At 35.9% G+C, this 26,479-nt stretch overlaps 1 protein-coding gene across 5 annotated transcripts in view; it reads right to left on the bottom strand.

The window, feature by feature from the left end:
• PDE1A (phosphodiesterase 1A) overlaps positions 1-26,479 on the bottom strand; it is a 601,081-nt gene that overhangs the window by 114,936 nt on the left and 459,666 nt on the right. For all 5 annotated transcript variants that reach the window (XM_030916641.1, XM_030916639.1, XM_030916640.1 and 2 more), the window contains one exon: positions 13,882-13,995. In XM_030916641.1, the coding sequence (XP_030772501.1) occupies positions 13,882-13,995 (114 nt within the window). The remainder of the gene's footprint in view (positions 1-13,881; positions 13,996-26,479) is intronic.

The raw sequence follows: 26,479 nt of genomic DNA, 5'->3' as shown, positions 1-26,479 counted from the left end.
TCTTGGCTTCCCACCAGGAAATCCTCTTGGCTCAAAAACATTTTTGAAACTATTCCATTAGGCACAGAGCCTAATGCTCCACTGATTAACAAATTTTGATTAATAAGCATCCTCTGTAGTTAGAAAGACTGCCTCTGGAGTCAAACTCCTGGCTTCATCACCTATTGGCTGTGTAGTTTTGGAAAAAGTATTTCGTCTGCGTGAGACTTAGTTCCTCTGTCAGTACAAAACAGATGGTACTAATAGTATGCCTAGTGGTGACATTGTGAGAATAAACTGGATAAATGCAGAGAAAGCCCTTAGAACAGCATCTGCTCATCTGTTACAAAGCAAGCCCTTGGTAAACTTCCCACTACCTACACATCTGCATAAATTAGTCTAAGCAGATTCCCTTTTTCTAACACGTAGAACAAGGAGGGCCTCATGGGAATGGAAGTGTTGGAGACATTGTGGGAAGAAATTGGTCAAAGTGGATTCTGGGGAGCCAAAGAATAAAGTAAGGATTCTCCTAAAGTAAGGGTTGTGAAGAGACAGTGGGAGAGATCTCCAAAATTAATTTTTACTTACTTTAGGATGTTCCCTAGTGGAATAGGCAAATTCATAGAGGCAGAAAGCAGAATAGCAGTTATCGGGGTCTGAGGGGAGTGGGAAATGGAGAGTTATTGTTCAAGGTTTACAGAGTTTCTGTTTTGGATGATCAAGAACTTCTGGAGACAGATGATGATGGTGGTTGTATAACATTGTAAATTTACTTAATTCCACTGAATTTTACACTGAAAAATAGTTAAAATGGTAAATTTCATGTTATATATATCTTTTCACAATAGAACAATAGTTTCCTAGTATTGATCTTCTTCCTGCTCCACTTTCCAAAGAATAGATAGGTTGCCTCTTCTAATTGGGGAAATAAGACATAGGAGAAGGGCGTTCCATGCTTCATCTGTGTCCTTCCAAGGATTACTAAGAGAGGCAGCCTGGAGAAAAAGGGTGGGGCTGCAGCTCCTAGATGAAGCCTAAGGGCCTATGGTTTCCCAGACCTGGGAGAGGTAACCAAACCACAGACCGAAGGACAGGCCTGGCTTCCAAAGAACCCAAGACTTGTTGCTGTGAGGCACTGCTAATCTCGGATTCAGCACCTCTTGCTTATTGCCCCTATTTCCTGATGAGATTTCCTGGAGGTTGGAGTGGGGGGACATTTTAGCACAAAGTTATCTCATTTACAACTTGGAACAACACTTGGGGCATAGTCTTGATAAGACCTTAAATTTCTAACCATCAAATTTCTAATGGTCTCTCTGTTTCTCTTTTTGTGTGTGTGTGGTCTCATTGTGACATCATCTAGTAGAGTAGTTTCAAATTGTGGTCACTAGACCAGAAGAATTAGCATCACCTGGGAACTTGTTAAAAATGAAACTTCCTATGCTCTAAGACTGACTGAATCAGAAAGTCTGGGAGTGAGGCCCAGCACCCTATTTTAGCAAGCCCTTCCAGGTTTGAGAACACTGTTCTCCTTCATTCACAGCTTGCCAATTAATGGAAGCTCTATACCAAGAAAATGCGATTTACTTATTTTCTGACATGTACTGAATGGCATTGCTTATTTCCTTATGCACATTATTTCACCGTCAGTGATGAGGCTTGTTGGTGAATTATATCGGGAGGAACAGTCAGAAGAGTCCCCATGAAAGTATTTTAATTAATGAATCTTTTATAATGATGTTACAAATGGGAATTATCTGTATGTTATTTGATTGCAAACTAAAAAAGTCAATTTTCAACAGACCATGGGTGGAAAATGTGTCCTCAGTAGAGCAGGGGTATATTTGGAAGACAAGAATGTAAGGGGAGGTAAGGAATATATTTCTTTCTAAACCCATGAGGCCAAAGTAGTAGGGATGATGACAACTGGGAGGTAACAGTAGCCAAACAGAATAGCGAAGTAAGTATCAGTGTATACAGTGAGTCCTTCATAAATATTTGTTGAATAAATGAATAAAAGTATAAAAAACATAGGCATAGGGTCTCTGGTTTTAGGGATTTTTAAAATATTCAGGTATTTCTACTAGTTAGATATTAGCCCAGATGAGGAATAAAGTCACTTTTATTTGTTTATTTTGATGCATATGTTGTATATGTCAATGTTTTTAGTTACGTCCTGTTTAATGTAGAAAAAGATATTTTTCATGTGTAAAAAATTTTAGAAAAACAATTTAAAAAGTATTTTCTGTGATCCTGTAACTCTTTGTATATATGGTCAGCCATTAATTCACTCACTGACTCAAGTTGTAAATGACACACAATAACCTGAAGGAGGGAAAAATCCTTGTCGCATGGAAGGAAGAGAGACCCAAGAAAAGATAATAGAAGAATATGTGATGAGTCAGAGCAAAGTTTCCACTCCTGTGATTATCCAAAGATACACCAGATTAATGAAGAGTAGTCAGAAAGGAAGGCAGGAGAGATCTTGAGAAGGAACACTGGATCCTGCCTGACCTCTAATCCAGGACAAACTGTGAGGAGGGTGGGAGCATGCCCCACAGTTTCCAGGATCCTGAAGCAGAAGCCAGCTGAATGCCCCACCCTATCCCCAGCCCCTACTCCTGGGTGGAGCCTGCAGGACGGCAAAGTCCCTGTGTGGAACTGACTAACGTGTGTCTAGACAGATAGGCCTGAGACAGCCTCACAGATAATGGTGACTCCAGCTAGACTGATGGGGACGGAAATGAGATAAAAGAGATGCAGAGTAGACAGAAGAAAAATATATTTGGAAGTAGGCTATATAAATGTAGTAAAGAATGTACAAACATCTTTGTATGTAGAAAAATGTAAGTCCCTTATTTCTAGTACTTGATACTTGCTCAAGAAACACCTATGTTGTTCGACTTTATGATGGGATCAATGTTTTGAGGGTTACCTTGGAAACTTAACCTATTACCTTGTTTCATGGGAAAATAGATTATGAATTATTAGTGGCTAACTTAGAAATCAAACATTTTCATTAGGATCTAATGTGAGGATAAAGTGACTCCTGGAAAGAATTAGAAATGAAGAATATGCATTTGGAGCAAGGCCAACCTTCCTGGCTGTAAGAATACTGTCAATGACAAGTGACATCAAACCTAAATGAAAGTGGCTCAAATAATAAAGAAATTGATTGATTTCCTTTAAAAAAAAACGGTTAAAAGTAAGTTGACTCCAGTAAGGGATTTTTTTAAAATCAGGAAGTCAATGATATCACCAAGGACTAAGGTTTCCTTCATCTTTCTACATGAACAGATTTAGTATTAGGTTTAGCTTTGTGCTTGAAGTAAGATGGCTGTATTCATTGTAAGCATCAGATATGGATACACCACCTAGAAGCATAAGACACTCTTTCTATGAAGAGGAAACCTTCTGCTAACACCATCTTCATTCTGCCCTTTATGCAATTCTCATTGGCAAGAATTGCATCACATGTCCAAGCCTAAACTCACTGATGAGTGAACTGGGGAATCATAACTGGTTTATATCAATTAGGAGTCATCCATCCTGAGCCTAGGGCTGATGTTGGTGTCCCCTGAATCACTTGGCCTTAAAAAAGGGAGAAAATAATTAGGAAAAAAATGGGTTCTGTTGGCTAGGAAAAAAGAGAAAAATAGATGTCTGATATATTCCTTTTAAATTTGAACTTGTCTCTGATGCTTAATAATTATATAATCCTAAGCAAGTCAATTACTTTCTTTATGCCTTAAATTTTTTAACTTTATAGTGGAAATAATATAAGTATCAAATTTATAGGCATTTTTGAGAATTATATAGAATCATATATGCAAATTGAATAATACATTGCCTTGGATTTAACTGTCAAATGACTTTCATTATTATTATTATTATTATTAGAAAAGAATAACATTTAAAATATCTTTTTAAAATTCAGGAAATATTCATTTATATTACATTGAATCAAAACATCACAAATAGTCAGATCTTATTCAACACATAGAGCTTTTTTATTAGTCATTTCTCAAAAGATCTGGTCAGGCTTTTTTCCCCCTTTTCACGAGTGAGGCTGTTTTTGAAAGTTTGTAGAAAGTAACACACCACAGATGGACAGAAAATAGGAAAACCAACCAAAAAGTATTGCAACTTTTTCTAAGTGATTTTCACACTCCACCTACAGGGTGAGAACAGCCTACAAACACAACACTCCAAACAGCCATCCCTCCCCACAACTCACACCATAAAAATGGAATTCAGAAAAATCATTACTTGATTTTTAATGATTCACTGAGCTCCAGCAACGTCTTAGCACATTTTCCTCAAACTGATTTCCTCGGGGACTTTTCCAAATGGAAGTAATTTGAAGAATACAAGAGCCCATATTTATCAATGCTAAGCAAATGATAAGCAGTTTCCTCCTGTCACCCTCCTGGTTGTCAGGGTAATGGCGTCATAAGCAAGTCTTTACAAGGGGACTTTGGAGCCATGGATAAAACTCACACAATTCCAGAACAAAAAGAGACTGGAGACTTTATCTTCCATGTGAAAAAAAATAATGAGTAGAGACTAATCATTAGTAGGAGCAAAGCCAAGAAAGGAGTTGCTGAACTGCCAGTCAAGGGCTTTCCACGACATCCCACACAAACCTCGATCCAAGTCTCCCTGCTTGTGACACTAGCAGAGACATTTTAGTTTTCACTGCAGAGAGAACACAGTTGTGGTTTTAGAAAGCACTCTCCTCCATTCTCAGTTCTTAAGCATATGATTTAAATAGAGTTGACCACCTATCTTGCTCATGGGATGCTTGACCACTGACCTTGTATATTCAGCCCCTCTAGACACAATGATTGGTTGAGGGATAAATACGTTACCTAACTAGAGCCAATGAAACATAAGGATATGTTTATCGGATCATTTGGGAAAGAAAACTTTTCTCATTCCTGATTTGATGGTGTGAGGCTGTGAAGCTTAGAAATACTGTCACCATCTTGCTACTAGATAAAGCATCAAAAGAGCCATTCCAGAGCAAGCAAAACAGAGGTGGACCTGCTGACGTCATCTGTGCCCTAGTTCAACCTATGTTTATAGTCACCACTAGCCATCAATATTTTGGGCCACGAAAGTCAGTAAGTTAATCATTTGTTTAAACTGGCTTGGTTGGGTTTCCTATCACTTACAATTGAAATATTTAATAAAAGCCATTCATTAATTAGCCCAATCTATTTCTCTTTTTCCTCTCTCTTATTCTGACTCTAAATGCCAAAGGAGCACACATGAGTGAGTGCCATCATTATGTGCAGGTTGTATGTATTAAACATAAAGAGTTTGCTCTCCACATCATTCCCCAAGTTCAGCAGCTCATTATTCATACATTAGCCATAACTATTGCAGCACATTTACTCATGCTAAACAGCTGAGTTTAAAATGAAATGCCAGTGAATCTTTCTGATTTTACAATGCTACTCATGTTTTGCTTACTTGAAGACCCTTGGCTGTGCACTGGTTAGTTCCAAGTTCATCTGTGCTTTCTTTTCTTTTTCTTTTATTTTTGAGGCAGAATCTTGCCCTGTCAGCAAGGCTGGAGATCAGTGGCATGGTCTCAGCTCACTCCAACCTCTGCCTCCTGAGTTTGAGCCATTCTCCTGCCTCAGCCTCCCAAGTAGCTGGGACTACAGGTATGCACCACCACACCTGGCTAATTTTTGTATTTTTAGTAGAGAGGGAGTTTCACCGTGTTGGCCAGGCTGGTCTTGAACTCCTGACCTTGTGATCCGGTTACCTCATGATCCACCCACCTCAGCCTCTGGGATTACATGGATGAGCCACCGCACCTGGCCACAGCAACATTTTCTTTTTTTTTTTTTTTAATTATACTTTAAGTTCTAGGGTACATGTGGATAACGTGCAGGTTTGTTACATATGTATACTTGTGCCATGTTGGTGTGCTGCACCCATCAACTCGTCAGCACCCATCAACTCGTCATTTACATCAGGTATAACTCCCAATGCAATCCCTCCCCCCTCCCCCCTCCCCCCTCCCCGTGATAGGCCCCAGTGTGTGATGTTCCCCTTCCCGAGTCCAAGTGAACTCATTGCTCAGTTCCCACCTATGAGTGAGAACATGCGGTGTTTGGTTTTCTGTTCTTGTGATAGTTTGCTGAGAATGATGGTTTCCAGCTGCATCCATGTCCCCACAAAAGACACAAACTCATCCTTTTTTATGGCTGCATAGTATTCCATGGTGTATATGTGCCACATTTTCTTAATCCAGTCTGTCACTGATGGACATTTGGGTTGATTCCAAGTCTTTGCTATTGTGAATAGTGCCGCAGTAAACATACGTGTGCATGTGTCTTTATAGCAGCATGATTTATAATCCTTTGGGTATATACCCAGTAATGGTATGGCTGGCTCATATGGTACTTCTAGTTCAACCAATGTTTGACTATTTCTCTCTTCCTAGATAACTCCCCAAGGATAACTTCTTGACCTAATCTTTCTAGGAAGCATTTTTTTTCTTGTTATGCTTAATATGTTTTTTAAACTTTTCATTTCTGGGCTACAGATACCAGCCTTTCATCCCAAAAACAATGTGAACAAAAACATAAAGGATTCTTCAAGTATATGTCCAAATCAGTAGATTGGTCTATCTCTGTTTTTCTGTACTCTAGCAAATTCTGGAAAAATAGTCTATACTAATTTCTTCATGAAGCCATTCCACATTAATTCTTCATAGTATCATCTTCTGGCTGGTAGCTTTTTCTCTTTGCTGAAACTCTACTTCAGGGCATTAGGAATTTCCCAACTCATCCAGTGGGATTTGATTTACTCTTTTCAGTAACCCTGCTTTCTGCTAATTTGGCAATTCATATTTGTCCTATGTGCCTGTTGCTTTGGTGTCTATTCTTTTTAGTCTCCTCTTTGGTAGCTCCATGCCTTGCCTTAAATACTCACGTTTTCCTTAACTATCTGCCTGTCCTTAACTACCCTCCTGTTCCACACCTCCAATTTTATCCCCTCCTTTGATTTCAATTACTAGGATAACACGGTAGCCCGTTTTGATATGGAATTCCCAGAGTTTTTTAAACCTTAATAGTTGAAAGTAAAAAAACTTTGATATTTGAAAAGTCAAAAAATTGGCTTATTCTACACAGATAGGCTTTATTTTACCTTCAGTACAGACTAACTCTTTTGTTTCATAAAAAAATATTTTGAATGGCTCTTTTAGTTACACTAAAACAAAGTAAGGGCTCTCCTCTGGCATTTAGACTGAGACAATGGGATTCCGAGAGGTTAAACATCTCCAGAAAGTAATGCACAAGGTTGTCTTCGCCATGAGCACAGCTGCATCACTCTCGGGTTCTGTGTCCTTTAGAAAATTGTCGTGTTTTTTCTAAACGTGAATTTAGACTGAACAGTCTTTTAATATAGGGGTTAATCCTCAGAGATGAATGACATTAATTTTGATTGTCCCCTGTCTTTATTTTGGTCATAGAACTTGAGGTCCTGAACTCAGGACAGCAAGACATGTCAAAAGGACTTCCGTAGTGGAAGGTTTCTGTGAGATGGGCACCAGGCATTAGAGAATGCAGCAAGATGCTTGATAAGGGACCTCTATTAAAGGGCTTAAGTTGTAGATTTTGAAAGCATCTATCGCTAATGCCTTACAGCAATTATAGCTGATTTTAGCTTCAGTTTGGAGAACAGGAGGAAGGGATTGAGCTCATGCTTGGAAGCCTGGCTATAGATAGCTGGACTTGAGGGAAAAAATAGGTAAGGGAAAAAAATGCAAGGGAACAATTCATCAGTTTGGAGCCAGAGAGCTGGCTGCAGAAAGTGATAGCCAGGACAGACTGTGAAATAAGTAAACATTCACTGGCCATTCTCAAGAACTTTAGGATGGAGAATATATTCAAATAGCAAAGGAGCGCTAACTATTGAAGGTTAGCATCAAAGTAAAGGTATTTAAAAATTATGAGACCCTTGAGTTATAATTCACATCTCTAATTGGCACTATATTTCTGGGCTTCCATGCACATATATCTAGCATATTCCAGACATATTTTACCTTTAGTCCTCTTGTTAGAAACCATGTCTTTAAGAATAGGCAGGGAGAGCTTTGCCAGAGAACAAACTCATTAACACTCAAAAATACCTGCAAGTCTAGAAATCTAGACATATCTGGTTTGGAAGTCTGACTCTATATAAATTCTTACCCCATGTTACTCCCTCTGGTTATGAGTTACTGCTGATACTTGGTATTTCCTGCTTGTAATCTATCACTGTTGCTTGGGTCTCTCTCTAAATCTCTCTGTTTCTTATTTGAGCATTTGTTCTTGTGCCTAGGTTTGTCTTCACAATTCTAGACCCATTTCTAGCCACCAACTGCCTGCACAATTTTGCTCCTGATTCTGATTACCAGTGTGTCTGGTATTCATTTCAGGTACTCAACAGGTATTTGTTAAATGAGTGAAGATTCCTTGGAAAGTCCCTCTACTCAGTGATTTCAAAGATCTTAGCCTCTAATGTACCCTGAATGTCACTCAATTTCTTTCTACCAGACTAACTTCTCAAAGTACTGATTGATATCAATGCAGTATCTATCCCCAAATTAAGGACCCTTAGATTTAGCAAGGCACAAAAGTCAACTGAGGATGTTTTTACAGAGATGATTACTCTGTATTAAGGGAAAGGCTCTCTTTTCCATCATTTTATGCTCTCATTCCTTGGTGACCAGAGCCCACCTGTTTTCATTTTCTCAGGATTAAAAACTGCTCTCAGGGAAGCATTTAATACCTTCATTAGAATATGTTAATCATATACCTTCATGTGTTATGTATCCGAGAGTTATTTGCATTTTGCTCATACATAATAAGAATTTTATTTAAAATAGAAATATCTTGTTATTATTTAAATTTTGCTCTGTTAGGCATTGTTATACATTTAATTCTTATATCAACTTTATGAAGTGAACATTGTCCTTATTCCCATTTTGTAGATGATAAAGCCAGGGATGTAAAGTAACTTCCTTAAAGAAAGAGTATTAAATAGAGAATCCAGACTTTGAACAGCCTAGTCTTTCTGAATCCAGAGTCTATGCTCTAATCATGATAATTATGAGACAGATTGGTTCACATTAACCAAAGAAAGTTATAAATTGTGTTTTTAGGAGTTATTAGTAAGCACATTTCCCATCTTGAAAGTATACCTCTCAGGCAGCTGCCTGCCCTGCTATTCATGAGGCCAAAGATGCTGTTTTGCTTGGCAATGTCCCAATCCAAATAAGGACAATTGAACATATTTTTTAGGCCACATGTTTCTGGATTAAAACTTTGTAAGTTTGAAAAACAATAGCCTCTAGAGACACATCTAAACACAAGACTCATAAAGGATTGGCATTTGCATTTGAAAATGTCTTTTTAAAAACCCAACAGTCAAATTCATTAGGGTATTGTGCTATAATCTCCACTAAGAGTCAGAATTCAGAAATTGTTTTTATTTTTCTCACCAAAATTATCTTTAAAGGGAGATTTTTGCTTTGATTGCTTTCTTAACTGAAATTCTGCAGTCATTAAGGCTCTGTATGTGTGTGTTTTAAACCAATTAATAATTTGTGTTTTATACTGCTTTGTTTTGTGCTGACTTTTTTCTTTCAGTCCAGCCCAACTTTCAAACAATACCTCTCTGGAATACTCATGGAATCATTTTTTTCTAGAAAGAGAATTTTCCCTCAGAAAACACTTCAGAAGTCAAAAGGTTTTTAAAGTTTAAAAGCAACTAAATACTTCTTGGACTTGACTCCTTTTACATGATCTCTGTTTTACTGATAGTTTTAAGGGAAATGGTACTTTAATAATTGTATGGACATCTCAATGGAAGCATCCTCAGTGTACTGCTGTGTGTCTTACTAAGTATATAGAAAATCAACCACATAAATTATTATTGTTCTAAAAATGCTTAAGCTGATATTTTGATCACAAAATCACAGCTTTTAGGAGATTTATAAGAGGTAATCTTAAGTATGACCTGTGGTATGAAGTTAAATGTTTAACAACAGACTCTCCAGAAAAAAATAAATTCTGATTTGTAGCATGTTATTTTTCATGGGTGTGAATACTACCACTGTAACCATTTTCAAGCTAGCCACGTGAAATTACTGAAGGCAGAATTGGAAAGAGATGGCACACAATCAGCACCACTGGGGCTGATGATCCTGACAACCTGTGAACTTTCATCAAAATTCAGTGTCTCTGAAGTCACCTTTTCGTCAAGTGTTAGAAAAGGGATGAGGATGAGATTTACACTTCATAGCCCAAGTCCTAGAGTCAGACTGCCAAGGCCCTAATCCAACTCTTCAACTCCCTGTCTTCCCTTTGGTAAGCTATGTAACTTTTCTGTGATTTAAGTCTTCTCATATACAATCTGATAATAATAGAGTTTCTACCTCATAGGACTTTTATTATGTTTAAATAAAATAGTACATATAAAATGCTTAGAAGATTTTTTGGCACATACTAGGCCCTTAATACATGTTAGCTACAGGATTTACAATTCCAGCTATCACAATGTTTTATATGTTGTCATCTAAATCTTTCAGAGGTCATTAAAAACCATTCTGTTTTATAGGAACACTCTGAGAAGAGCCAGGTATAGAGGAAGGAGTACTAAATAAGAAGTCATGGGTTAGGTTTTAGTCTCAGTTTTGCCAACACTTCCATCCATGACCTGTGTCAAACCATTTTTCTTCTAAGAGCTTTAATTCTCTCATTAGTAAAACGCAGAAAGTAATAATTGTCCTGCCAATCACATAGGATTGTGGTGACACTAATGTGAGACAATGAAACAAAGAGCCCTTTAAAGATGATACAAATATGGGGTATTATCATTAATCCAATTTAAAACTTATGATGCCATGGAAGAATTACAGTAAAATAATAAAAATTTGGAGTAAATATTAGGAATAATGTGGTGTTAAGAGATGGAATGTTTTGTTATAAGAAGGAAAAAAATAAATGAATTTCTACCACGAAGAAGGGCAGCATTGTGCTCAACCTCTTTTCCCCTCAAAAGAGCAATTTTAAAATGAAAAAGAGCTATACTTTAGGTATAACATACATTTAAAATAAGTTAGGGATCATAGGGAACTAAGTTAGCAAATATTCATGGAGTCATACTTTTCAGGGACTGGAAATGCACCAGAAAAATGAATAAATAAATAAAGCATATAATACTCTATCAAATGACAGACAGGTCACTTAGACAAACCAGGTGGTTAGCGTTATGCCATTAGAAGATGAATAATGGAAATCTTCAAATCGTTCTTTGGTTCTTAAGTTTTATAGATAAATAGAAAAGAAAATATCTGTTCAAGGACAGATTGAAGAAATCTTAAACCTGTTAAATTCAGTCATCTGTGAACAATAAGAGCCACATAAAAATGAGGGAGCAAGGGAAAAACATCAGGTATTTTTAAAATTTGCACCTTGGATTCTGTTTACTTAGAATCATGTACATTCATACACATTCAGTGAACATTCACCAAGAAAATAATCCTTCTTTCTTTCTTTTTCTTTCTTTCTTTCTTTCTTTTCTTTCTTTCTTTTTCTTTTTCTTTCTTTCTTTCTTCTTTCTTTCTTTCTTTCTTTCTTTCTTTCTTTCTTTCTTCTTTCTTTCTTTCTCTCTCTCTCTCTCTCTTCTCTCTCCTTCCTTCCTTCCTTCCTTCCTTCCTTCCTTTCTCTCTCTCTCTCTCTCTCTCTCTCTTTCTTTCTTTCTTTCTTTCTTTCTTTCTTTCTTTCTTTCTTTCTTTCTTTCTTTCTTTCTTTCCTTTTCTTTTCTTTTCTTTTCTTTTCTTTCTTTTTTCTTTCTTCTTTCCTTCTTTTATTCATGTATTTATTGACATGATCTCACTCTGTCACCCAGACGGGAGTGCAGTGGCACAATCTCAGCTCACTGCAACCTCAGCCTCCCTGGCTCAAGTGATCCTCCCACTTCAGCCTCCCAAATAGCTGGGACTACAGACACACTCCACCATGCCTGGCTAATTTTTGTGTTTTCTTGTAGAGATGAAGTTTTGCTATGTTGCACAGGCTGGTTGTGAACTCCTGGGCTCAAAAGTGATCCTCCCACTTCAGCCTCCCAAAATGCTAGGATTATAGGTGTGAGTCACTGTGCCTGGCCTGTTTTCTTTTCCTCAAATAATTTCTCCAAGCTATGCTTTAGTAGAGGAGTTTCATTCTGTGGACAAAGAAAGAATCGCTTGTGCAACAAAGCTCTCAATATGGCCTCTTCTGCTAGCTATTAGTAAAAATTCTCATTGTTAAGTATTTTAAAAAACAGAATACAATAAAAGGATACTTTTAAGTTTCCTTTTTCAGTGAAAAAAAAAGCAGAATGAAAGAACTGTTTATGTAGTATACTACCTGCCATGAAACGATGAGGGGAAAATACAAAATAAAAATGTGTAATAAATCACTGGAAAGATATATAAGAAGTTTATGAGAAACAGAGTAGACTGTGACCAGGGTAGAGGCAAGAATTTCATCATGTGAATTTTTTACTTATTAAACAATATGTGTGTGTGTGTGAGAGAGAGAGTATCTGCATGCCTGTGAAGTCCAGTACACATAGGTAAATAAAAACTAAGTGTTATTTAGTTGCCCATCCGGTTTAACATTGCTCATGTTCCCCAAGCTTAGGTCTGGCACAGGCACGGACACCTGCAGAGTGGAAGGAGCCTGTTGGGTATCCTCACCTCCATATTCCCACTCACTGCTGCTTCTGGTTGTTCAACAATGCGGTGTGAGAGGCAGGAAATTATAGGACCAAAGGGTCTGGCCAGACTGGTGGTTTTGCTGCCATCTATGTGACAAATGCCCAAATGCTGCCTATTTTTTTCTCCTGGGGACCATTTGTGGGTCCTTCAGAGACAACTTGCTAACACCAAGAGAGTACTTTGAATATATATTTTCTACTATTTTATCTGAATTTTTATAATTCCTACCCTGGCTCTTATACTATCACTTATTCTTTGTAGCCTCTTTTTCACTATTTGACTTAAGTACTCTTTGGTACTTTAAGAGACTTCTATTCTACCTGCTTTATGGCTGTGAAAAAAATTAGCACCTTTTCCATGTCAAACGCTGGAAATGCATGCCTCTCTCCCCACAGGTTCCCTCTTACCTCTGAATTCACAGGTAGCCCTGATTAGCCTGTCACTTTTATCCCTTTTGAAAGGAGAATTATGAACCAGATATCTTTGAACACCAAGAGACACTGGTCACATCTCCTGGACTTGCCAAATATCCTCCAGCAGGTGAATGGCCTCTTTGAGGGTCACAGCACTAAGCTGGCAACCCTCTTCAAATAAGTCCCCCTTTCCTAATCTCCTTACCACTGCTAATTATGAGGCTAGGTTTGGATGATCAAAAACACACATTTGGGATGCCCCTTAGCAATCCCTGCATAAAGGGCCTGATAGACACATCTCATGACAATGTGTGGGCATGTAACACCCATTTTCCTAAAGGGACTCTGAAATTTGAGATAATAGGGAAAATCCTGACATCAGTGAAAACCAATATAAGCCTACACATAACTCTGACATTTAAAAGTCTGAGCCCAAGGAGAGTGAGGGTGGGGGAAGAGGAGATTTTTTTTTTCACTTTAGTGTTTGACTATTTTATGACATTCAAACATTTGGATTAAAATGTGTATTAATTTTGGAGAATCACAGTCCAGTTAATCAGCTACGTGAAGAAGAACCTTTCAAATTTTAATAAGATTTGATTTTGGTTTCACATGAAGATATGCTAAATTCCTGTTTGAGATAAAGGAGGGTCAAGAAAGAGGAACAAAAAGGGAAGTGAGTCAAAGAAGATAAAAGAGAGGAAGGCTAAAACTTACCTTGTCTCATCGATATAAACTGCTTCCAGTACAGATGCCGCATATTCAATATTCTTCTTTAAGTCAACGATGTTAACGTCACCTCTTTCCAGCTGCTTCACTAAGCATCTTAGTCTATTTCAAAAAAGTAGCCAAAGAGAGAAACAGCAAGAAATTTATGGTAACTATATGGCAAATAATACAGTATTAAGTACACTAAGTTAAGATTTTTAACAAAGTTGTTTCTAGGTCAACAAATAGCAATATTTTCAGAGATTTTTTTGATATAATTAAGACCAGTCTTTATTACTTAAGGAATTATTAAGTATTATATTCAGTTCTCAATAATATTAGGAGTATAGGTAATACTCCTCAGCTCTCAATAATATTAGAAGTACAGCTCTCAATAATATTAGGAGTATAGGCTACTTTAAGTACAATATTTCAGAGATAGTCCTCCTGAAAATTCAAGACAATATAGACATTTTCAGAAAAGTATATTCCTATAATTTATTCTATTACTTTCTGTTTTTTCAGTGTTGGCACTAGGAGAATATTCAAAGGATTCTCTTCTTAATTCACAATTGCAAAAATATGGAACCAACCTAAGTGCCCATTGACCAATGAGTAGATAAAGAAAATGTGGTACATATATACCATGGAATACTACTTAGCCACAAAAAGGAATAAAGTAGTGTCTTTTGCAGCAACTTGGATGGAGCTGGAGGCCATTATTCTAAGTGAGGTAACTCAGGAATGGAAAGCCAAATATCATATGTTCTCACTTGTAAGTGGGAGCTAAACTGTGAGGATGCAAAGGCATCAGAATAACATAATGGACTTTGGGGACTCACAGAGGAAGAGTGGGAGGGGGTGTGGGATAAAATACTATATATTGGGTACAATGTACACTGCTCAGGTGATGGGTGCACAAAATTCCCAGAAATCACCACTAAAGAACTTAATCTGTGTAACCAGAAACCACCTGTACCCCCCAACAAAGCTACTAAATAAAAAATTTAAAAATAAAATTAAAAGACTTCAAAAAATAAACAAAAAAATAAAGAATGCTCTTCTGACTGCTAGATTAGCTATTATTCACTGTATGAAGCAATAAAGACAAAGATGAAAGGCAAAAGTTCTGTAAAAAGTTAATTTGAGACAAGGAAAAAATACATGTATGTATCCTTAGTGTATTTACTGCACTTGTTTTCCACTTGAGGAAAATTTGAAATTATTTTCTCGTGTTTGAGTCCGTAGGATGATGTGTCCCGATGCTCTGAGGAATTTTAAAGTATAGGACTCAGCTAGATTCCTGGGTTACAGAAACCATGAGATAATTCATGTTATTGTGTTAAGCCCCAAGCCTTGGGATGATTGTTATACAGTAATAGGTAGCTGACAAAGTAAGGGGATACAAATTACCTTAACAAGTTTGTAACAGCTTTGGCAACTTCTATGCATTAAATTGTAAGCTGTATGTTTCTGAAGATACTGCTCTTTACCAAGTACAAAAGGAACATATTCCTTACTTGCTCCATATTATAGATAAGCAACATGAAGACTACTTGTCTATTTTCCTAAGTCATCAGACAGAATTTAATTCCATTCTATTCAGAGGTATTGCAAAATAGAGAGTAGAGTGCGGCTACTTTTAGGCACTCCCTTAGAGACAATTTAGCAGATTTCCTAGCAATTTATTTTGGATAATTTTCAATACCAAGGGTGAAGATACAAAAGCAAGTTAAGAATTTCAGCAAAGGTATCTGACATTTCTCCACCCAAAAGAAATAGTTCATTTCTCTATGGGAAAAAAAGACACACCTAGATGAAAACTTCTTATTCAGGAAGCTGTAAACAATTACTTTTTTTGTGCCATTTACTTTTGCATGATAAAATATCAGCAGGCAATAACATTGAAAAATAAATTGTATGTATCAATAAATATGTCCTATTAATGCAGAATAAGCAAAACAAAGCACAACAAAAATACAAGCAAAACAGTTTCCTTAGGAAGGAAAAACGAAGCCTGGCTTTGAGGCTTGTCTGAAACACCGAATGTGATGATAATGGATCAAGATGCAGAGGGTTTTGGGATTTTTGTAATGCTTATGACCCAGGAACATTATTCTTCGTCACACTGTCCTTTATTTATGAAAGGAAAAGAAAGAGGTTTTGTTTTTGTTTTTCCATAGTCCTGCAATGGCTTAGAAATATACTATCAAATGTCTTTCTTGTGAAAATTACTTGAGTTCAGCTTGGTTGTACAATGTGGTTTAAAAACAATAAGTACTTCAAAGGGTTGCCTTTCCTTTTCCTTGAAAAACTGTATTCTATTTTTATTTGTTAGCGATTTTCCCACTAAAAACACTACATTTTCTAATCTCTCTTGAAGAGTATGGTCACATTACTAAATTCTTGTCAGAGCTGTGCATAGAGGCTGTTGGTGAGACTCTCAGAACAGTTCTTTGGAGAGAGCTAACTGCACTGGAAGGAGTTCTCTTGCATCTCCTGCCTGTTCCTTATGGCCTGGAATGCAGCAGAACTGTCTAAAGGCCAGCAGCCATCTGGGATCATAAATGACCTGGCAAAAGAAAGCCGCACACTAAGAATGGTAGAAAAGAAAAATGGAAGTGGCCTGGATATCGTGCTATTCAGGTCCACCTGAATGAAATCGTCCATCTCTGGACTTGTTTTTGATGCAAGAACAACAAAAATTGCATTTAAGCCACAATTATTTTGTGGTTTCTTTTATATGCGGATGAACCCAAAACACACTGATAAATGAATAGAGAATGAAGCAAAACAAGGTAGTCAAGAATGGATAAATCTTTATTATCAAACGAGACGATGAGTACCCTGGGAGACCATCAACAAGTGCATTTCCTAACTCACAACAGCCTGTGGTTGTTCCTAGGGGAATCATCCCATCTGCAACTATAACTGATAAGACTTGTGATAATCAAGAGGCTCTAATACTTGCACAATGAACATGCCCTTTCACACAGAGATCTCAATGTGGTTTAAAAACAAAACATTATGAATTATGTCTTGATAATTCACAATTAGATATATAAACCTATAACTGGATATAAAACTTCCACTGGGGAAAAATACTTCAGCAAGGTTTTACCACCCAACTAGAAAATGTAATTACATATAGTTATAACTCAGTAAACTCATATATCTCCTCATAGACACAAACACACACACATACACACACACACACACACACCTATATTCACTATGCCAACCCCAAAGGACTAGATAGAAATGTATATTGGGGGGTTACTAGGACTTGTTTTTTCTTTGCTTGTTGCACTAAATTTTCATTAATGAGTGCACATTTCTATTTACATAAAAAGGAAAACCTTTTATTGTAAAAATATTATTTACAACTAGAACACCAGCTTAATGGAATTATTTATATCACTACTATCCTAATTGTAATCATTTATATCATTACTATCCTAATTGCAAATATGCTTTTGTAATCAAATTATATATACAATAATCCTCAACAATATTATTTCAGCTATTATTTTACTTTCTTCCTAGTTAATACAAGGTCAAACATCTTAATGAATAATTTTCAAATGACCATATGTTCAGTATTGGTGGATTCCAAAGTGTTAAGGCTTTATTGTATATATCTGTACAATTTTTTTTTTATTTTAAAGAAGACAATCGCATCCTATTTGCCTAATTCTTAAGCCATCCAATAGGCAAATTCTCAGAGTTGAAAATAAACAAGTTCCCTTAATTTAGCATAAAATAAACAAGTTCCCTTAATTTAGCAAAAACTCTTTTTAATAATGATTTTGCTTCTTTCAACAATCAGTGTGGGCAAGCTGAGTAGAAAACAATGTTCTTAATTTCTGGCATAGATAAGTTGTTCTGGTTCCCAAAGCTTAGGGTGAAGGCATGTTATTGATGTTCTGATCTGAGCAGTTTCTGACCCAGAAAATCGTGGATGAGGACTCTACCGGCTACCGTGTTTGGTAGCAAAACAAGTAAACTGCTGTTACATCAACCAGTATAGACAACGTTGCTAAAATGGTGTTAAAAACCCAGTGCAGTTAGATACATAATTTGGGTATCTATTACTGCACCTGGAGCTGTGTAAAAGAATATATATTTATATATAGATATTAGTACATATATAAGTATATATGTATATGTAAGTGTGTATATATAAGGATACACATAAAACCACACTGATATATATGTGTATGCATATATAATGTGTGGATACCTGTGTGTGTACCACAATACCTTCTTCAAGGTATTTGCAATCTCTGAGGGTTGTATGACATGCAAACAATGTGTTCAAATGTCAAACTGCAGGTATTGCCCATTGCTGCTTTTATGCACACCCTAATTCCTAAGCAAACTGGTGTAGTCACTGTTCCTCAAAAACCCTTACATCATCTTAGATTCAAGTGTTTCTCTCTTGCTGAAATCTCTTTCTCCATGTTCCTACCATCTGTTACTGTCTAAATCATGTTTGGTTACCAGGCATATCTGAGATGCTACCTATCTCATAAGTCCTTTGAAGATGCCTGTTCATTGTGATTCCTCCCCTACATAGAAACTAAACCACATTTTATTTGTTTCTCATTGATGACATTTGCATTTCTCTGACTTTCATTATAATTTCAGTTTCTTATGTGGTATTTCCCCAATTGATCTTTCATCAGATAAAAAATTTTCAGGCATGCAAACAAGCAGGAAAATTCACCCATGATGAGGATAAAAATAAATGAGTTAAAATTAACCCAATATGACAGAGATGATAAAATTAGTAGACAAAAATATTAACTGTTATTATAAAAACAAAATAATATAAACAACATTATGCCAATAAATTCAATAACTTAGATAAAATGAATTATTTTCTTAAAAAACACAAACTACCAGATATCAAGAAGAAACAAATAAATGAAATTTGTAACTAAAAACCCTTCACATAAGAAAACTCCTGGCCCAGAAGATTTCTCTGGTAAATTTTGGGACACCAAAGCGGGCGGATCACCTGAGGTTGGGAGTTTGAGACCAGCCTGGCCAACATGGAGAAACTCCATCTCTACTAAAAATACAAAATTAGCCAGGCTTGGTGGTGCATGCCTGTAATCCCAGCTACTCAGGAGGCTGAGGCAGGACAATCACTTTAATCCAGGAGGCAGAGGTTGCCGTGAGCCAAGATCGCCACCATTGTACTCCAGCCTGGGCAACAAAGTGAAAAATCCATCTCAAAATAATAATAATAATAATAATAATAATGATATAATAACATTCTATACATATTTTCCAGAACATTGATCAACTGTAAATACTTCCCAACTCATTCTAGGTGACCAAATTATTTTTATAACAAAACTAGATGCAATCATTGAGGAGGAGGAGAATTCTATTTATGTAAAATTTTAGAAAATGCAAACAGTCCTAATAGTGACAGAAAGCACTATATCTGTTTGTTGTTTAGGAATGAAGAAAGTGAGAATCAGGGAGGAAGAGGTTCAAGGAAACTTTTAAGAGTAATGGATAATGTTAATTTTCTTGTTATGGTGATGGTTTCATAAGTGTATACCTGTGCCTGCACTTCAAGGTATTTGCAAGTCACAAGCTAAAAGATATAATCAGTAATTTAAGAAAGAAAAAGGCTATGGGCTAAATAGATGCTATTGATATATATCTTAATTTTTCATCAATTTTATTAAAATATTTCCAATTCTAAGTTATATTATCAAAGACATGAAAAAAAATCCAAAGCATCATTAAGTTCCTAATGATCTTTTGCCAAAGAGAGTAACACAAATCTCTGATAATTCATAAGACTTTAAAAATCAGCCTGAAAAAATGTGCTGAGAACACTTTGATATTCTTAGTTTTTAAAGGGACTTCCTTATCTTCTAATGATCAGGACACTTAAAAGAAGACAGAAACAAAAATAGCAATACCATCTTTGAAAGCAATTTATTGGTTCTGTGATTAAATCAAGCAATTGCAGAAGACAAATAACTTCTACTTCTGAACAAAGAGTACTGAGTTGTAGAAAATTGAGTATTTTTATTCAAATATAGAACTGCTGCATTCCAAATGAAAAGTTACTCAATGTTAAATGATGCAGTTTTTATAACCAAGTACTCTGAATACTTTCTAAGCTATCGTTACATAACTGAATCTTGCAAAATGACCACCTACATAACTAACAATGTTCTCATATGGAGAAATCCTGCGTGTCTATGCATGCCTTTTTAAATTTTAGGATACAAAATGCACAGGATATCCCTCATGTGACACAGCATGAATAACAAATAATAATTAAATAAATAAAATTTATTAAAATAATTTATAATTATTACATTACTATAAATGTTCCCATTTGTGATCTGATTGAAATACAAAAGTGAAAAGGATATGGTCATAAGAAATCCATACTAAGAATCAGAAGAGGTAAAGTTAAAAGAAATTATATACCTATAATATATATTAATATTAACATTAAAATCTGGCCATAAGCAGAAGTGCATGAAATCGCATAAATAGAAACTGTCAGAACAAGAAGCTACTGTGTCATTTTCAGTAAGTCCTGCTTGACTCTAAAACAATAAAAAATTGATAATAAAATCTGTTAAATCATGAAGTCTTATTTATTCTGCAAGTCGATGCTCAGGAAATTAAACCCTAAACTTAGTCTAAAATGCAGAGTTTATGGACGTAAAGACTTTTCCAGTATTTTTTTCATATAGGCAAATAGAAATGTAAAGCTCCATGATACCTTTATTTTATAGGGTAAATAATTCCCCAAACAATTTCTATAATTGAGCAAAATGAAAACAAATGAGACCAATGGCATAAAGTACAGCATGAGGACTACAGTTAATAATATTGCACTGTATACTGGAAATTTGCTCAGAGAGTAGACTTGTAGGTACTTTTACCTCCAAAAAAAAGCTACTTAGGTGAAGTGATGGATATGTTAATTTGCTTGAGTGTACTAATCATTTCACTGTATATGTATATAAAATATCATACCTTAAATATATACAAGAAAAAACAGTATGGCAAACAGTATTACTCTTAAAAATGTGTCTACAGTCTACATGTAAAGGAGCAAAATAATCCCATTGAGGCAGAGAATATGTGACTGAAAAAACTCTTTTAAGTACAAAGGAATTTATAACTATTCTCTCCCTTACCCCAAAGTCACAATTTAGGTAAACTATTTCTTTACTTTAAGAGGTATTAACCTTTTCTACAAAAATGGACATTATGTAATTTCCAGTTTGTTGAAGAGTTCCTCATCAACAAGTACAGTCCAGAGATGTAAATATTCAAAGAGTTAGAAGATCTTAGTTTTCTAGATCAATTTGTTTCTCCTTGAAGATGAGAAAACAGTAATATCATATTGAATCTAAACAAGGAACCAATCAAGTGTTTCTGGTCAGTGTTACCCGTCTGAAATAACTTAGTCATATTATATTATTTAACTGTCGTATAATTTTTATATTGTTTGAAAAGAAATAGACAAAAGAGTATTTATGGTTTGCATTAAATCCTGATAGATTAAAAAATTTCTTTACTGGCGCTCACCACTGAAACATTAATGACTTAATAAATTGAAATAGAGATTGAAAAGAACCATTAAGAAACAAACAAAAACTTTGAGAAAAGAGATTGATCCATGATGCAAAAACATGCAACTTTTTAAATGGAACAAATGGTGATGAAAGGGCTTTTGGAAATTAACAGTACGAATTTACGTGAATGCAGAAAAGGCCTTTGACAAAATTCAACAGCCCTTCATGCTAAAAACTCTCAATAAATTTGGTATTGATGAAATGTATCTCAAAATAATAAGAGCTATTTATGACAAACGCACAGCCAATATCATACTGAATGGGCAAAAACTGGAAGCATTCCCTTTGAAAACTGGCACAAGACAGGGATGCCCTCTCTCACCACTCCTATTCAACATAGTGTTGGAACTTCTGGCTAGGGCCATCAGGCAAGAGAAAGAAATCAAGGGTATTCAATTAGGAAAAGAAGAAGTCAAATTGTCCCTGTTTGCAGATGACATGATGGTATATTTAGAAAACCCTATTTTCTCAGCCCAAAATCTCCTTAAGCTGATAAGCAACTTCAGCAAAGTCTCAGGATACAAAATCAATGTGCAAAAATCACAAGCATTCTTATACACCAGTAACAGACAAACAGAGAGCCAAATCAGGAATGAACTCCCATTCACAATAGCTTCAAAGAGAATAAAATACCTAGGAATCCAACTTACAAGGACCTCTTCAAGGAGAACTACAAACCACTGCTCAGTGAAATAAAAGAGGACACAAACAAATGGAAGAACATACCATGCTCATGGATAGGAAGATCAATATTGTGAAAATGGCCATACTGCCCAAGGTAAGTTATAGATTCAATGCCATCCCCATTAAGCTACCAATGACTTTCTTCACAGAGTTGGAAAAAACTGCTTTAAAGTTTATATGGAACCAAAAAAGACCCCGCATTGTCAAGACAATCCTAAGCCACAAGAACAAAGCTGGAGGCATCATGCTACCTGAATTCAAACTATACTACAAGGCTACAGTAACCAAAACAGCATGGTACTGGTACCAAAACAGAGATATAGACCAATGGAACAAAATAGAGCCCTCAGAAATAATACCGCACATCTACAGCCATCTGATCTTTGACAAACCTGAGAAAAACAAGAAATGGGGAAAGGATTCCCATTTAATAAATGGTGCTGGGAAAATTGGCTAGCCATATGTAGAAAGGTGAAACTGGATCCTTTACTTACTCCTTATATGAAAATTAATTCAAGATGGATTAGAGATTTAAATGTTAGACCTAAAACCATAAAAACCCTAGAAGAAAATCTAGGTAGTACCATTCAGGACATAGGCATGGGCAAGGACTTCATGTCTAAACCACCAAAAGCAATGGCAGCAAAAGCAAAAATTGACATATGGGATCTAATTAAACTAAAGAGCTTCTGCACAGCAAAACAAACTACCATCAGAGTGAACAGGCAACTTACAGAATGGGAGAAAATTTTTGCAATCTACTCATCTGACAAAGGGCTAATATCCAGAACCTATAAAGAACTCAATCAAATTTACAAGAAAAAAACAAACAACCCCATCAAAAAGTGAGCAAAGGATATGAACAGACACTTCTCAAAAGAAGACATTCATACAGCCAACAGACACATGAAAAAATGCTCATCATCACTGGCCATCAGAGAAATGCAAATCAAAACCACAATGAGATACCATCTCACACCAGTTAGAATGGCAATCATTAAAAAATCAGGAAACAACAGGTGCTGGAGAGGATGTGGAGAAATAGAAACACTTTTACACTGTTGGTGGGACTGTAAATTAGTTCAACCATTATGGAAAACAGTGTGGCGATTCCTCAAGGATCTAGAATTAGAAATACCATTTGACCCAGCCATCTCATTACTGGGGATATACCCAAAGATTATAAGTCATACTGCTATAAAGACACATCCACACGTATGTTTATTACAGCACTATTCACAATAGCAAAGACTTGGAATCAACCCAAATGTCCATCAGTGACAGATTGGATTAAGAAAATGTGGCACATATACACCATGGAGTACTATGCAGCTATAAAAAAGATAAGTTCATGTCCTTTGTAGGGACATGGATGTAGATGGAAACCATCATTCTCAGCAAACTATCGCAAGAACAGAAAACCAAATACCACATGTTCTCACTCATAGGTGGGAATTGAACAATGAGATCACTTGGACGCAAGAAGGGGAACATCACACACCAGGTCCTATGGTGGGGAGGGAGGAGGGATAGCATTAGGAGATATACCTAATGTAGATGATGAGTTAATGGGTGCAGCACACCAACATGGCACATGTATACATATGTAAAAAACCTGCACGTTGTGCACATGTACCCTAGAACTTAAAGTATAATAATGAAAAAAAAAAAGAATTTACGTGAAAATGTCAACAGAAGGGGTAGAGGGAAAAGTCTAATTTCTATCCCAGGAAGTGGACAAAAAGACAGCAAGATGGATACTAGAATAATAAAGAAAAAAATTAGAGAGCCTGTTTGGGAGATCTAATATCCAGCTAATTGGGGTTCTACACATAAGGAATACAGAAGAGAATTAGAAAAAATTATCGAAGAGTCATTTTCCCAGAACTTAGACTCTCCATGCTGAAAGGACCTACCAAGGCTAGCTTCATGGGCATGAACCTGTGCAGTCACTCAGGGCCTTGCACTTGGGAAGGCCCCACACTTTTCTTAGTGCTCTGCTGTCGCTATCTTGAAATTCTTGATAATTTTGAGCAAGAAAGTGCATATTTTCATTTTTCATTTTTCACTGGGTCCTGAATGTTATGCAGATGGTCCTGGGTCTGACCTAGAATTCTATACTCAGCCAAACTGTCAGTCTAGTTTGAGGAAAGAATAAAGGCATTTTCAAATATTCAACAACTTCAAAAATTTGAATTTTCATGCACTCTTTTTCAAGAAGCCACTGGGGAGATGCATTTGACCAGTACACGAACACAACAGAAAATCTAAGACAGATAAGTTGGGAAGGGAAGTCCTACAATAAGAGGTATGTGTCCATCCTAGAAACTAACTAGTCCAAACTGAAGTATGAGTACAGAGGAAAGGAAGTGTGATAGAAACCTGTAAAGGAAAAAATTGAATTAATGACCAATGGAACTGATAGAATGTTTGGAAATTCATTTTGACAGATCAAACATTTATAAAATTGTAAAATATATGTATGAAAAGATACAATAATTATGAATCTAGGAGTAAGAAAGAAGTTGTATGAGATAGGAAACAGTCACAGTTCACTATCTGATTGACAGATGAATAATATATACAAAGTCATATTACCATAAACACTAGTAACTTTAAAACAAAATAAGAAACAATATCTCTTTTGAGAAGATTAGAGTAAGTAAGTTGATGAAGTTAATGTACAAGAGTTATTTCCTCTATTATCATTGTGGATGTCCATAAAGTCAGAAATTGATAAATCAAGAAAGACTACAGCATTTTATTTGGAAATATAAATCTTCCTCCAAAAGAAGGAAGGACTAAAAGAGCTAAAACATTGTGATTATTTACTTCTGGGGAATTGACTAATACCTTTTGATAATAATAAAAAGAATTTTAATGATGTAGTGCCTTATTTAAGTAAAATGTCCAAGTCACAAGGAAAGTGACTTAACTTAGAAGTCAGGTCCTTTACTTGGTAGTTTTGGAATCACTGACCATGACAAATTTAAAAGACTGAAAAACAAGACGTCAAAATACATCTTGAATTTAAAAGATTTTGAAAGAGTATGAAGCATTCAAAGTTGATACTGATGTTGAGATACAGTTCTAAGCTCTTTTAGGCATATGGTAAAGCCAAGGGTAAAAACAAATAGATTTAACATTATATATATATATATATATATTGTCACATTATATATATATTGTCACATATATCATGCTTATGTACTTAACTAACTGAAAATAGGCACATATTTCAGGTTTGAGGTAGATAAACAGAAGAAAATACATATTAAGTGAAAAGAGAAAGAGAAATATGATGAAAGAATGATGGATGAATTTATCTTTTATTTTTTCTTTTTGCAAAATCAGAGGAAAGAAAAAAGTGTGTTAAGTACTTTTACAAAAATCAAATTAAATTGTGGCTTAGAAAGAATGAAAGTGAGTAGATAAAAGGTTGGCTGGGCAAAGAACTCTGAGATTTGGGTGCCCCTGAAGCACTAAGGGGGTGAAAACCAGTAAAATCTATTACTATATTGGCTGAGCAAAGCAATCTCAGCACCAGTTCCACCAAAAATAACAGAGGAATGGTTTAAAGTAGTATATTAGACCAATTAGGCTGCTATAACAAAATACCATATACTGGGTGGCTTATAAACAAGAGAAATTTCTTTCTCACAGTCCTGGAGGCCAGAAATTCATGACCTAGATGTTGGCAGATTAATATCTGGTGAAGGCCTTCTTCCCAGTTCATAGATGGCTGTCTTCTCACCGTAACTTCACATGGTAGAAGGAGCAAACCAGCTCTCTGGGGCCTCTTTTATGAAGACACTAATCCCATTCACGAGAGCTCTGTCCTCATGATCTCATCATCTCCCAAAGGCCCAACCTCCTACTATCACCTTGGAAGGGTTAGAATTTGAACCTATAAATTTTGGGATGACACAAATATATCAAATGGCTTGGGATATTTATTCTTAATTAATGCAGTACCATGTACCAACACACTTCAAAAGTGCACTAGCAGAGAAGAAAACTTTTAAAAATAGATTTTTACACAAACATGCATACAGAAAAAAACACAGAAAGAAAAGTCAACATGATATTTTTCCAATTACAATAGATCACACAACATAAAAATATCTAAAAACAGAAATATTTCCATGGCAGATACTATCAGAGAGCAGAGAAGTCCTTCTGTTACTCTTGATACTCAGTGATAGAAAAATTGGGTCATTTAAAGAAGAGTCTCTTGAAAGACCAATTTTTTTGGAGATGCAATTTGTGGCATAAAAAGCAATCAAATCAAG

Source organism: Rhinopithecus roxellana, chromosome 14 (assembly GCF_007565055.1).
Source record: "Rhinopithecus roxellana isolate Shanxi Qingling chromosome 14, ASM756505v1, whole genome shotgun sequence".
Classification (NCBI taxonomy): domain Eukaryota; kingdom Metazoa; phylum Chordata; class Mammalia; order Primates; family Cercopithecidae; genus Rhinopithecus; species Rhinopithecus roxellana.
Note: the sequence above shows the minus strand (reverse complement) of the source record. Positions and strands in the feature narration are given on the sequence as shown.